The sequence below is a fragment of the Bacillus rossius genome, chromosome 1 (assembly GCF_032445375.1).
Source record: "Bacillus rossius redtenbacheri isolate Brsri chromosome 1, Brsri_v3, whole genome shotgun sequence".
NCBI classification, from domain to species: Eukaryota; Metazoa; Arthropoda; class Insecta; order Phasmatodea; family Bacillidae; genus Bacillus; species Bacillus rossius.
Genome location: NC_086330.1, coordinates 108580349 through 108596346, shown reverse-complemented (window position 1 = coordinate 108596346; position 15998 = coordinate 108580349). Strand labels below are relative to the sequence as shown.

Sequence of the window (15998 nt, the reverse complement as noted above, 5' to 3'; positions counted from 1 at the left end):
TGTTTTACAGAAAAATCACACTTGCACGTCTCACAAAACACTTTGTTTGTAGACGTTTTTGAAGGTTGTAGGCATGGATATTATTCCGTGTAAGATCTCCGATACTGCTGATTTGGTAGCCTGCTAGATTTCTTGGAACTTTAAGGCTCGCACATATTTTCAGTGATAGAACTTTTACGTTTTGACATTTTGTCATATCGCAAATAACACGCCAAATGTAGTGTAGCATACACACGGAATCAATACACACATAACCTAACCGACACAATGGAAAATAACAAAGCAAAATGAAATGGCATAGATATATTGAGTCATTACTGGACACTTGAAAATAAAATGTTACGAAACGTGAGACTAGGGCATTTTGTTTCACAAGTGTGACATCACACATGCATATATCTATGGAACCACGAACACAACATACCGCATATTGCTGCGACGTGATGTAAACAAACAGAAAAAACCATAAAATGCATTAAATCCGTAGTTTTGACCTACCATCTGTATTGCCGTAGTCAAGTAACGAAAATCGTAGAAACTACGGAAAATCCATAGTACTTGGCATCACTGAGTGATGCATAGTGGTATGAACATATACTTGGATTTGAATGCAGTGTGAATCCATCTATCCTCCACAACAGAATTTCTTTTTCATTAGAAGTTCAGCAATATTAAGAATTATCTTCTTATCTGTGTATGTATTTATATGATATACAGAATTAATAAAAAGACCCTACACTACACTTTTCATATAAACTGGTAGCCATTGTAGATTAAAAAATTAATCTGTCGGTTTTACCCACTAAAGTCAGTAAATACAAAGCAAATAGCTTATCAAAAATAAATAAATAAAACCAGCTACATGTCAACACTCAAACATTAACAGTCATAGATTAAACAATCCTAGACAACTTGTTGAATTGCACAGAAAAATATCAGCTCCTAAGATTCACACACTGGACAACCTGTGACTGACTAATATCTTCTATGAGATCACCCTACAGTAAACATAATCTACATTTAAGCAAGAAGATGAAATATTATGGAAACTGATTTGAGTGACCAAACATTAATTGAACCATAACTTTTCTTCAAACATTTTTTTCTCCTTTTCATTTGTATTTTTCATATATGTATAGGCCTACAGTATATTAAAGGTACATATCCATCAAGGCTAAATCATAATTTCAAACATTTATGCAATAAAAATTTTACTACATATTTGCTTTTGCATGTACAAATTATTTTATAAACTTAAAACTGTTTCACAAAGAACTTGCTTTTATCAAGAAGTTAAATATTCACAAGTTTTATTTCACCATTCTGTGGCAAATTTTGTGACCTTTCTGATGGTACCAAGCCTGAGACTGTAAAGATTAGTAAAAAAAAGTTATAATAGTATTACTGAACAGATGTTTACAATTTTTGGTTATTCATTTTTTCCACTTACAACATAAATTGCATGTACTTCTGTGCATTTAATTACATTTTACGAGTGATATTTGAAATCTATGTAAAATTCGTAATAGTATGGTCAATTTCACGATTCTACATTTATAACTGTTATAAATGTAAGTTGAAGCAAGATGTGTCACCTGACTTTGGTGGTGGATTAAAAAAATTCCACCAAACAGAGGGAATCTTTGAAGGGCTTTAAATTCCAAACTAAAGCCAATGTTCCAAAAATGAAAAAATATGGTTTCTTATATTTGTCTGAAGTTACTATCAAATTTCATCCAAATCAGAGATGGTAGGGTGGACACCCCTGAATGATCTGGCATGGAATACCCCAGATGTTGAGGGAGGAGGAGAATGGAACAGAGTGAAGGAAAAGGAATGGTGGAGGGACAGAGAAATATGGGTGCATTTCATTTTGGTGACCTGGCTGCAGGCTGGAAGCAGTTGATGACTTCTTTTTCATGTAATTCTTGTTTTTAAAAATTAATATTAACATTGGCATAGTGCTGTATTTCTACTTTTTTAAATTTATTTAATTTTCAATAAAAGTCCATAAACCAAAGTTATGAGAATAATTAATAATCATGTTTATATGTTTGTGTGGGACATGTGTATGTTACAATACTTGTTTAATATAAAGTATGGACTGTTAAAAATGTACACAGAAAATTATTGAAACAATCAAATTTTCAAAGACGTTGACTCTGTGGATTTTCCTTGTACGTCCACGAATGTGGTGTAACTAGATTATTATTACCAAAGATCAGAACCAAAACATAAAAGTTATAAGAAAACATACATGTTTTTTCATATGTAAGCACGTTCTCCCTCGTAGAAATGTAGCAAGTTCTGCTGTGCAGTGCACCACATGTTGCCTTGCAAATTGGGTAACACTAGTTGGCATGTCTCCAGATGTCTTTTGTCCCATTCTGTTATTGCTGTCGTCCTTGGCACCAAATCTTTCCAAGTGAAGATTTTTAATAAAACCACATTTTACCAAAAAATTTAAAATTTTACAATTACTACATGTTACTTATGCTGTTAGCTAGTTAGATTTAAATTTTTAAAGAATACGTGTGTTCACTAAGTGAATTTTTCAATTTTTAACTCGAATTTTCTCCTTCATAAAAATAGCTAGTAAATTAATACAAGTATTATAGTATGGTGGAAATCGGAAACTAAAGACAAAACTGTTTTAACAAATTTTTCACTTTTATATAAAAGTAATTATTTCATATGGGATTAAATTGTAGGATAGAAGAGGGAGTGAAAGATAGATTCAAATACATTTTCATTCATAATTTTTAGTTGCAAATCTATATATAATTTTTTCTATTCTCATTATTTTCCTCTCTCCCAATCTTCCCACATTTATCCTGACTTGTATTCCTTACTTAAGTGAAATGATACAACTGCAACACTTTACATGTATAGTTTATAATAGAAAGAGTTATCACTGAACTTAATTACTTCCAAAAATATCTTTTAAGCTAGTTTATTTGTAGAATACTGGTCATGATTAATTATTTTAATTTGGTTCCCCCAGAGAACAAGATTGCAGTAGGTTCTGGAGCCCGATTGATATCCGTATGTTACTTTGAAAGCGAGAATGACTGGTGGGTGTCTAAGCATATCAAGAAACCTATTCGTTCAACCATCACCTCTATTGACTGGCACCCAAACAATGTGCTGCTGGTAGCTGGTTCTGCAGATTTCAAGGTAAAGTTTTGTTACCGAACAGATAGTAAAGTTAAATACTGGCTATTTTGACCATTTTTTGCAGGAAGGAATTTTGTTTTTTCACAATGCTTCGTTGGGTAATGTTTTCCTTTGGCTATCTCCAGTTTCTTCCTTCTTGAAGCCCACACAGGTTGCAGGAGTTAAATTTCAGATAGCAAAATGCTGCATGTGGCCATGAAGGTGTGCAGTAGTGATAACCTCTTGTATTTAAAAGCCATTTTGAGATACATATGAAGTTATAAACATATAATATATTAACTCATTGCACATTCTTTACAGCACGTATAATATAAGAAAACCTTTATTCTTCAGTCTAAGGAATTGTCAATAATGGATTATTAAAACTACTGTAACAGCCAATTTATGTAGTGTGAATGTGTACAGTAGCATGTCAGGCTTCTTAGTGAAGATACACTTGTGGTGAGGATTATAATCTCATCTTGATCAGTTTTTTTTTTGGAAGGTATATTCTCATTTTAGCTGTGATTTTTAGCAATGATTTTTCTTTTGTGTTTTAAAGTCATATTTTGTCATTACTGTTATTTAAGGGTTACTCCTTTAAATTTATCTCAATTACTTTCTTACTTTTTGTTTCGTCACAAATTTTGTTACCAGATATTCACTAAACATTATTTGCGATCTATCAAATGTCACATAAGTGATCATAACTATTAGGCATGACAGTTTAATGAATAGATAACACTAGGTTGTAGGTAGGCATGTTACAAACATAAATATATATATATGTAATATAAAAAGCAAAATAAATTAGTAGAATAGCCCTTAAATAATAGCAATGACAAGAATATGAAATACCCAACTTGGGTATTTAGCCCAAGCAAGATCTCAAATTTAATATGATGTCCTTAAATATTACGTGAGAAAATTATGTTAGTGATATACATATTCTTGAATTATAAACCAAAAATTTCCAAATTTTTGGAAAACCAGTGGCTTTGGGGATTTCAAATAAAGGAGTATGGCCCTTTATGATTTATTATTTTAAATACACTTGTGACTATTTTTATTCAAACCATACTGTAACAGAATTGAGTTTTTTTGTTTGTCTCTGCAATGAAATGAGTAAACACAGTTGAAAGGTCTTCAGTAGGTTTTGCCTTGCTGTTGTTAAGAAGCAGTGTAGTTAGTGTGCGATCACTGACCACAACCCCTGGCCCAGCAGGAATCACTGCCCGTTCTTCCGAGCTCACTATAATCTTGAAGCTCATGTCATTTTAAGCTTTCCTGTAGCGATGTGAAAAATTGTATGATTTTAATTATTGGTTGTTTAATTATGGAATGGAAGAGAAATTGTACGTCACCTTAAAATCAGACAGCATAATTTTACATCTGTAGTCTGGAATATTGGATACAAGCCTATATTTATTTAGTTTTTGAGAAGTCGGTTCTTTCACCTTATCAGTAATACGATAACTATATTTCTACTGCCTAACATGCCATTTGGTATGATAATCATAAAAGTAAGGAAACTATTAAAAAAAAAAGAGAGAGAGACTAAAATGTGAAACAAGAACAATTGCCTTTGAAGTTCCTGCAAATCATCATTGCTCTCTGTGATCAATCAACCGGCTGTGAAAGAGGTGTTTACTGTACATGGCAGTAAGTCATAATATTGTGCTTGACAGAAGGAAATAAGTTTTTACTTAAAAACTATGCATCATTATTTTTTTTACATTGATTTTGCCCTTCACCTTCTTTGTGCCTGAAGTTAACATAATTTAATTAGGAAGCTGAGTGATCATGTAGCATGTGGTGGCTTGCAGGTAAAGATATTTTCAGCATTCATAAAGGACATTGAGGAGATGCCTCAGCCTTCTCCCTGGGGTATGAAGATGGCATTGGGTGTGATGCTAGCCGAATTTCCTAACTCAACCAATGGAGGTCAGTGTTAGAAGTTTTTACATTGGTCCTACATCTACTACAGTAGAGCACCCCTCAACCATAATTCCCACAAACGGAACTCCCGATATCCGGAACTAATTTTCCAAAAAAAATTAAAACATTTCCGCACTGGAACGAGGCGTTTTTGCTTTTGCCTGACTGTACATGTCCTGTAGGCGCGCGCACGTCTGTCAGAGAGCTAATTATAGCCAGTCTTTCCCGCGCATTGCGTAAATACACCGCTGGTTTTCGCGTCGGACGTGAATTACTATAAAGATGTTTATGCTGTAAGTAGTTTAATTTTATTGTTTCACTATGTCAAGTAAACGGAAAATTCCGGCCGGCCCGAGAGTACACACGCTGACACACGTGATAGCCAGTAACATTTACTTCCAACGTGTGATGCTTTCAGTTTGTAGACAATAATTTACTGTACAAATATGTATTATGTACATATTTATACGTTAATATATAGTTAAACAGTCTACATTTACCTGTATTTCTCTATCTCTGTTTTTAAACGAGATGCTTGATGTGTTATTCTTGTGTATGTGAAATGTAAACTGTGCGTGGCAGTGACTATACACTCTCCAGGAAGTGTGAATCACTAGCACGTCAACACAAGTAACACAACACTGCAGCTGTAGTTCTACTACCTCCCCCGAATCTTCTTCACATCCTCTTCGCTCACGCAGGCACCCACCCACAGAGATAAGAAACACCCGCTTGCCAGCTTGCTAGAATGAACAATGAAGGTCATTCATCCGGCTCGGAGGCCGGGAGGCCGGCCTCCCGCAACTCCCCTTACTCGGAATTTTCCCATAACCGGAATAGACCTCCCCCCAATGATTCCGGTTGAGGGGTGCTCTACTGTATAGCTTTTAATGATTTGCTAATTGCTTGCTATAGTGCTTTATAACAACCTGTTTCATTGTAATGCAGTAGACCATTTACTTTAGCGGGGCCCTAGTATTTTGGAGGGGGGCCGTACTAATGGCCCTGGGGAGGGTGGTTTAGAATAGCACCCAGAGAAAGGTGCTTTTTCTGGGGCAATCTTCCAAATAATTTGGAAATAAACTCTTAAAAACAATGTTTTTAAGCTAACCTGGAACTAGATTTTGACGATTTTGTTAGTTTATATTGAGACATTTTGTTGGCCATACAAGAATTAAATTAAATTACGTTCATGTTATATAGTGCTTTTAATTAATGACAAAAATTTTATATTACAAGAGCATTGGTAATAAATATATTCATATTCATCCATTCATATTTTGTCGGGTGTATTCCCACTTGACCTTGTCCTCAGATCGCATAATGGTGCTGCCGGGATTTTAAGTTCGCTCAGAGCTTATCCTGTCAGTTTTCATTTCAATTTGTTTCCTGTTTTCTAGAAGGTTACATTTCACAGGTAGATTTCCTAAAATGATTTTTTAAGATCAACACTTACCTGTTTTTTTTTTCTTTTCTAAAGAGCAGCCTATTTACAACTTGTTATAAATACCATTGTACTGTATAATTAATTAATTGTTTGTATATTCCTTTTGAAACTATTTTGTTCTATAACCTGGCAAAATTGCTAATCCAGCATGGCCGTGATGCAGAATGTGTCGAATTAAAGACTGCATAGCTGACTGCGTTCTGGTTTTTTTAGTCTCTTTCCCTTTGCCTGATTGCTATCTCCCTACAGTAAGTTTCCACTTTAGAGAAGCAAAAATCTAGACATCTTGAAAAAATCAGATTCAAATGCATATTTCAGTTGAACCTACTATTTATTAAGTTTATTGCCAAACTTCATTCTTTGCTAATCTTCCATACAAACATTTTAAAATTATAAATGACTTTGCACCACATGTTCCACTATTCTTTAGCATAATGACTAGGGGTGTGCGGGAATAGGTTTTTGTACTGTGGGAAATTTTCGGGAAAAGGGACGGGATTCGGAAAAATTTTATCAAAATAATAATAAAAAAGAGCAAATTTTTGACTCTGATATTGAACCCTAGTATCAAAGGAATCATTTCAAATTAAACTTAAATACTTTAAATCCTTCTTTGTAAATCTAAATGCTATAATTATTATTATTATATCTTAATAAAGTAACTTCAAAGTTCTTTTCTGTTTTGGTGAAGAAAAATCAGTTCTTCGACGTGGTCGGTAGTAAGTTTCTCCCTATGTGCTGTAACAATATTTCCCGCACATGAAAATACTCTTTCACTATAGGCTTCAGTAGCTGGAATGCCCAGGTACTGTCTAGCCAAAGCAGCTAGTTTTGGAAACACTAGCTGTCCTGTTTCTTTCCACCAGGTGATTGCACAACTTGATCGTGAAATAGTTGGGCATCTTAAATACCTCTCTACTTCCTGGTTGACAGCAGGGTGTTGTGATGAAGTCAAATTGTCAAATTCTGCCCAAAATGATGAACTGGATGGCTGAGATTCCGAAGCATGCTCTGGGGAGAAAAGAAAATAGAATAGATAAATCACTAAATTTCTACATTTTGGGTTGTGTGCAACTGAAATTAAGTTTTGTGTTGAACATATTTCCAAAATTATTGAATTGATAAGAATAACATTTTTAACTAAGAACATGATCCAAATTTTAAAACTGGAGGGTGGGTAGCTTTAAAAACATGCAAATAAAAACCCACAACTCACCCATTTTGTGTGTATCGTCATTGTCGGGAATTTTTGATTTCAAGTGCTCCATTGCAAGACGCTTTTCTTCTTGTGGTACAATAACACTTTTAAACCGTGGATCCAGCAACATGGCAGAATAGTATGGTTCTTTCCGATCATACAGAGGAAATCTAGTTTTAATAGACTGAAAGAGCAATTTTGCAAATGAAACAACACTCGAGTATGGCATTTTAGTGTTTGTAGAAATATATCGTTCAAGTGATGATTTCAGCAAAAACAGAACTGGTATGACCATTGATATTGTTGATGTTTTATCACCACATAACTCAGTGGTAGCCTGGTGCATGGGCTGCAGAATTTCAACATATCCCTCAACTAATTTCCACTCAGAAACAGTTAAATTGTCTATTTTGTTTTGGGCACAGATATGCTGAGACACAGAATCTTTACATGCTAGCAATCGTTCAAGCATCAGGAGTTCTGAATTCCATCGTGTTTCACAGTCTTGAATTAGTTGGACAGGAGGTTGACCTAAAGATTCCTGTATTACATGCAACTCTCCAGTAGATTTCGCACTGTGCTTATAATGTCCAACAATTGAACAAACTTTTTTAAGCATTGAAGCCATACTATTTGCTTTGTGTTTTGCATCACTAAGTGCAAGTTGTAAGGTGTGTGCGAAACAGTGCAACTGTTCAAAATTGATGGAATTACACAATGAAATTCCCAGCAAAATATTTCTGCCATTGTCTGTGACTGCATTCAATGGGATGAGTAAATGACTTAATTTCCACTCTTCTAACACATTACTAATCTTGTCAGCAATTGCCACTCCAGTGTGGCCACTATGAAAGTGATATCCCCCCAAACAATATATTTTCATATTATATGAATAGTAGTCAATAAAATGGCAAGTGGTTGACATATAAGCAGAATTGCTGCCTGATGTCCACAAATCAAAACTAAAAGCCATTGATTTAACAGAGTCACTTTTGGCAAGTGCCTGAGCTATTTCCTCACTTATTTTACATTTAGCGTCAACATACATTTTTGGAATTACTGTTTGCGAGAAAGTAATTCTTGAAGGTACTTTGTACAGTGGCTGTGCAACTGCCATAACCTTATGAAATTTATCATTGTCAACTGTACTGTACGGCAAGAAGCTGCTCGCGATCCATTCTCCAATGGTGTGGGTCAACTTCTCAGCACGTGGATGAGAAGATGGCCATTTGCATTTAAACGTTTCTTGCAAAGTTAGCTGTTTTTTGTTGCTATTTTTTGTGTCTGCTTCGCTTGCCCTTTTTCCAGCTGCGACTTCATTTTTTTAGCATCCTTAAATTATTTTTTTTATAGAGTGATGTTGATTGAGATGCTTAGTAATCCAGACGTGCTACCATGCTCACATCTCAAAAAATTTTCCACGCGAGACACACTTTGCCAGGGATTTACTGTCTGTCAGACGTTCAAAATACTTCCAAACACCTTTAGGTTTACAAGTAACAGGCTGATCGGTTGCGACCTCCATTATTTTTAGGCTGCTAGTTTATTTGTTTTAATATACAACAGTATCGAAAATGAGGAACAAATACTTTGCACAAGCCTTAAAAACGTAACGTCAGCCGACAAAGCTTGCAAAACTAAACAACTATTTTATTTTTCCCAAAGCAAAATCATAGATGTTTAAATACTCTTGAGCAGTGGTGTAAAACTACGTGATTTCATATTTTTCACAGTGCCAATACAGCTCTCTACATCGCTTCATTACGAAATGCAAGTCTAGTATTTCTTATATCTTTGGCGAAAAGGTTGGATCGCGCATGTGTTTTGTTTTCGGTTTTCGTCTATGTACGTACACACAGTGGTTTTAGGTTAAGTGTTCAATGATGACGGCAAAAACGTTATAAAACTATTCATGTATCTTGCAAACATGTACCCTTGAAGAAATATATTTATGAATGCATACAAGATGTAAATGTACTCCATGCACGTTTATGTTATTCCAATTAGATATGTGTAAACGATTATCATAATTCACTGCACACCACAGTTGTCGCTACAATCGGCATATGTTTAAAAGATGTTTTGCGCTGAAATAGAACGGAAAATCTTCGAAAATGTACGAATCCATAACAAATATTGTTATAAAAACAGTTTTAATTGATATAAAACATGTTTTACATGATTAGTAGACATTTGTAAATTTTTAAACAATTTCCCGTAAAAATACGGGGGAGTAAGAAAATTCTTGCCCGGCATTTCGGGAAGCCTATTTTCCAGACTTTTTTCCCGAAGTGTCGGGATCCCGCACACCCATAATAATGACCAGACGTCACTCCCAAGCACCACTGTTTGTGCTTATTACAAAATTGTTTGATGCAGATCAAGTACTGGGCTACAAAAAGTTGAGCTATTACAGTACTTGGGTCAAAAGATACAATGACAATTTCTCTCTTGGATGATATTATCTATGTGTTGATACCAACTCCTTGTCATTACATACTGAAAACATGAAACTAAAAGGTACAAATTGTACAAAAACCATAAATGTAAATTAATTAATCATTAATTTTAATTCCTAATATCCATTTACTTAAAATAAAATCAAATACTTAAGCGTATGTTTGATATAATCTTAATAGCTATAATAATAGCCTATAAAATACGGGGGGGGGGGGGGGGGGGTATGAAGAAGTACTAATCTTAGAAATAAATGAAGTAAAAATATAGAAATTGTTATGATAGTAAATTTTCATTACAACGGTAATTTTAGTAATTATAGTTGAAATAATATTTTGTAATTGTTGAGAAAAGCATAAACTCAGGCTAAAGAACCACTATTTAACAAGCAGCATCCACATTATTCAGTTTTAAGGCTTCTGCATGGAAATTAATGATTATTTTTACTAAAATATTAATTGAATTCAGTAGGAACATCATTTTAATAAGAAAAAATACCTCAGAATAGGTTATGAAACCTTGAACGACTGACTTAGTGTGTAAGATCTAAAACCTTGACCGCCATTTACCATTTTCGAGAGCCAGTGATCTTACACAACTGACAACACTGCATGGGGCAGCCCTACTAACTTCAATAGCTGTGGCAACTGACACCCATGTCTATCTAACTAATTTGCTGTGTTAATGAGTGTGGGAGTTATGAATATTTTAAAAATTTATATAATTAAAAATTTATGATCATCCTAGTAATGCATGTTTAGCTGCTTATAGGTGATTTTTGTCAGAATCATTTGTTGTTTGTAGTCTGTTGCTCTTGGTTCTCTGTTGTTTGCACTTCCTCAAAATGTTCAAAGTGTTTGGTTCATATGACTGGCTGTTTGCTGTAGTAAAATGTTACTTAAGTCTAAAAATCATATACCATGTTTGTATAAGAATTACACGTGCACATAATGCTTTGTTACAAATTTTGTCACCAAATATAAGTTACATCTCGTCTGCTACTTCTAAAAAACCAGGCAAGCATTAATAATAGATTTTTCTTGCCAGGTGGTCACTCACAAGAGGTTCATTTTCTGTTTTTCCACAGCTGGGTGGTTGTCACCCAAGGTTAATAGAGAGAGGTTGCCTCGATCGCTTGCGCATCGTTCTGCGCATCGCGTCACTTGCAGCCCCGGCTCGGCTTGCCAGCCCGTCCGCTCCTATCAGTTACTTAGTTTACAAGCACATCTGCTCGTAATAACGTGTCAAACTACAGTGTAATACAGGGAGAGTTATTGTTGTGAGGAGTTTAATTGAGAGTGCGTGTGTTAGAAAATGTTAGTGTTGCTTATATCATAAGTGCACAGGTGCTTCGTTAATTATAACTAGCAGGCAAAATGTTAAGAACACGAATTTAAAGTGAATTTGTTTTGGTAGGCTAAACGCTGTTAAAAAGTTGTATTTAAACATTACAATGCCAGGTACGCGGTGTACAGTGGCTGTGTGTACAAATAGTTTGGTAAAAACAAAATCTTGTTATAAAATGTTACAAATTTTCTTTAAGATGATGATTACAAGCGCGACTTGAAAGCTGAGTTTTTAAATACATGCGCTCAAAGAAGTCTTAAACCAAATGCTACCTTCATTAAAACTTGGAATTACACCACCTGTAGAAACATTGGAAAGTCGTGTTCGTGTGCGCCGAGAAGACCGAGTTAAATGCAGGGAAAACAAAAAAAAATGTTATGTAAATTAATTAGAGATGGACGAGTTGAGGTTTTTTGGCGTCGAGTCGAGCCGAGTTTAGCAATTCATATTTCGAGTCGAGTCGAGTTTGAGTCACCAAATTTTTGAAGAGGTCGAGTCAGTTCGAGTTTCATAATTTTATAATTTTTTGCGTCGAATATGATAAATAAAATATTATTACACCCATTGATATAAAAATTGTGTATCCAAGATGCATCTGCATTATTTAAATATTTTAAATGATTAATTAGAAAATCATTATGTTATTTAAATATTTTAAATGATTAATTCAAGTCATTATGTTATTTAAATATAAAAAACTAAGCTTTATTTCAACATGATTTCACAGTATCTTTAATGTAGCTATCCTAACCAAATCAACCGTCCACAATGTTTTAAAGTATTTATAATGTAACGAACCTAACCTAATTGACCATAGTTATCATGAGTTGTCCAAAATAAACATTCACGGACACACTGCAAACGAAAAATATGGCGGCGTACAAATAAATACCGTTGCCTTGTTTATGGTATTTCCTTTTATCAACACCGCCATATTTATTTACAATGAACAAAAAAAAACGAAGATGTACGATCGGGAGTTTGGCTCTTTCGTCTGTGAAAAGAAGGCTTCCCGAGTTACGTAACTTTTTTTTTCGATCCACCGGCAGATCCCCACATGAACAAACAGCTCAAGGCATATTCGCGGATTTAGCACTTCTAGAGCGCAGCACTGCATATAAAAAAATGGAGGGCAAAGACGGCATTGAGATTGTTGATTTGTAATGGATATTTGTGTTATCGTGTGTCTGTAGGTGATAATTATAAAATGTTTGAACCCGTAGTTGAAAAGCACGAAATCATGAACTATGTACTTAAGCTGGGTTTATAATTGAAAATTAAGAATTATGAATTATGAATCGTAATTAGTTGTGTACTTAATATGACTCAATGCATGGTAGTGGAATGGTTTATGATTTTTGTGTAGGAATTTTGACGGGTCGTGTGCAAACCACATGATGACTTAAGATTTAACAGAAATGGTTATATTTTATATTTTTCCTTAAGACTTATGATAAGTGCTAATAGAGCACAGTAGAAGGTGGTGTTGGTGTGAAAAATGATTTGCTGGGAAAACCGGTTACAATGTAGTGCAAAAGGAGTTCAAAATACAGAATTATTAGTATCCTGTGAGAAATGAGAAGATACTTGAGAATAAAACATGTTCCTACAAAAAATTAAAATAATTAAAAATAAATAAACATCTTTAGTATTAAATTTCCTATATAGATTATTCTTAAGTGTTTTAAGTTCGCTTTTATACGAGTCTTTAAAAAAATATATTTAAAATGTCATGAATGCTTACAGTTTTTAAATGTATAGCCATTTTATGGTGGCCTGGATTAGATGATATTATCATTTAAAAACTACTTTCTATTTTATATATGTACCTATATTCAAGTTAAATATCTCATTTTTATGATTTGAGTATGAATTATAGGTTACGAGCTGTAGTATGGTAATTATTTAGTTTTGCCCCTCTTCTTTAAAACAAAAGTAAAAAATTCTGTAAAAATTTTAGTTATTAATATAAACCTTTCTGAATTTATTGAAAAAGGCGGAGATTAGGAATTCCTTACCATTTTGGTGAAATTGCTGTTTATAGTACCCACTATTGATAAGAGCCTAGTAAGTAAGAAGAAAAACAACAATTACCTACCTCTATAAAAGATATCCTCTTTCGTAAAATGATGTTGACATACATACATATAGTTGGTTACTGGTTTGCCTATTCTTAAAACATGCGCCCATCGTCTTCTCAACTTCGCGTCCTTAGGAAAACGATGCATTGAAACATTTTTTCCTGAATAAACTCTACAGTCCGGAACTGAGCAATACATTACACAAATTTCTTGTATCTTCCGAACTTAAAACATATCTCATACACTGCTTAATTCAAAAAAATTTACTCAAACCACGAATCCAAAACATCTTGCCATCCTTTAACGCTCCTTGAAACCAAGCATACGCTCCCTTTGTTTATACCGTCTTCGGTGATTCAAAATCAAACCACCAGATGTCAGCCACTTTGCCTGAATGTGCGAATAGGCCTTGTCACATTGTCACATTCTCAATGTAAATACACTTTTCGCGGCAAGATTATTCGCCCGGAACTTGTTACAACTACAAGAATATCAATATGTTTTTAAATAAATATTTCATGCATTTGATTTGGCGATCAGTAACTGATTGCCAAATAATATGCATGAGCGTTGTTATTATTATATTTTATTCAAACAAAAGGAAAGTAATTTTATCCTAAACGTTATTGACACGCAGCGCTGCGTAGCGGAGCACAGCTAAATTTAGTTCCAAAATGCAAGGCTGGCTGGCCTTACACGCAGCCATTTTCACGCATCACGGTTTGGTGTTATTTACTAAATATTACAATATAATTATTTTATGTTTTTATTTTTAGGTTACGGAAATCTCTTGTTCATACGAGTTTTTATAAACGGGGCACGATAAACGTGATGATTATTAATACATGTGCGTTTTGCAACATATTTTTCTTCAGTGAAAATCCATTTGACGTATTTTGTAAACAAATGCGGTACCGTATTTGAAGTAAACACAGGATGAAAAACAAAATGAAAACAGTGCACGCTGTTTTCCAAGCCTTTTTTTTTAATATATAAAATGGTCATGTGATATAATTTTGTCCTATAAACTGTCGCCACTATCGACAAAATCACGTTACGACGTCACGTTCATAAATGAAGGTAGGCCTAGGTTTGGTTGCACTTGTGCCTATTTTAGCGCCGTAGCACGGTACCTAGCAGGCAAGGTTAGGTTTGCACGGGATTTGTTCTGTTTAAAGGTCATTATCATTTCCTGCTGTATTAATGACTTGGCGAAAACGTTAAGACAACCTATAATAAAGTGCTATAATGTCACTATGCTGGTACTTAACTCGAAACGTGTTTCGAGTCTCGAACTTGATAAAATATGTGACTCGGTTTTCGAGTCGAGTCAATCTGACCCAACTCGGCTCGGCTCGACTCGATAAACCAAGACTCGACCCATCTCTAAAATTAATCGTAGATTCAAATAAAAATGTGAGGAAGAAACATGTTCTTGTAGTCAGTTAAAGCATTCAAAGTCTTGTTCTAACAATGACTCGGTTGAAATGCTTAGGAAGGAAATCCAAATTCTTAAAGAAAACTTGTTTCTTGCCGAAAGAAAGTCAGTTTTAAATTTGGAAGTCATGAAAAAACTCAAAAAAGAAAACGTAAATCTTAAAAACAAACAAAAAAACTTTCTTCGTTAGAGTTCCGCATGCGGAATATTCTTTCAAGTGTTTTTATTTTCAAAAAAATCAAATTAACTTATTACTTTCGTTGAAAAAAAGAGTAAACTGGACCAATGAGGAAATAGCTCTCGCTTTCACTTTGCGTTATTTCAGTAAGCTATGTTATTTATTTTTAAAACAGAAATTTAACTTCCCATTGCCTAGACTTTCAACTCATCAACGATGGGCATCTTCATTTGACACGAGAAAAGGTATCCTAGTAAACATGTTCAAATTTTTGAATGTAGCACGTTCTTTGTTGCTAGACTTCGAACGCATTGTTGTTCTTTGACGAAGTAAAAGTAAAGAAAACACTAGAGTATGATGCAAAAGAGGATGAAACGATTACACGAAAAACTGCTCTATTCATGTTAGAAATTTATTTTTAAAGCTAACTTCAGTTTATTTATATTGCAAACATTCCCAAAACGTTTTAATGAGCTATGGCTACTTTTATTAAACACTAAGAAATTGATATGCAATTATTTTAAATACATATTATAATCTTGTTGAGAAATAAATACAAATAAACCATTTTGTTTACTAGTTACATGTTAATTATATTAATTTTTAAAAATTCATGGATTCATCATTGATATTTTGAAAAATTTTACTGTCACTGAAAAAATATGTTGAAATAATAATTCATCCTTGTTTTCAGTCACAGCATGTTGTCATTTGAAAAGCATATCAAAGCGATTATAATTAACAGTAATCTACAAAGC

General features: G+C 34.0%; 1 protein-coding gene across 1 annotated transcript in view; it reads left to right on the top strand.

The window, feature by feature from the left end:
• LOC134541894 (actin-related protein 2/3 complex subunit 1A-B) overlaps window positions 1–15998 on the top strand; it is a 56139-nt gene that overhangs the window by 21832 nt on the left and 18309 nt on the right. The window contains exons 5-6 of the mRNA XM_063385627.1: window positions 3005–3177; window positions 4983–5100. Coding sequence (XP_063241697.1) covers window positions 3005–3177; window positions 4983–5100 — 291 coding nt within the window. The remainder of the gene's footprint in view (window positions 1–3004; window positions 3178–4982; window positions 5101–15998) is intronic.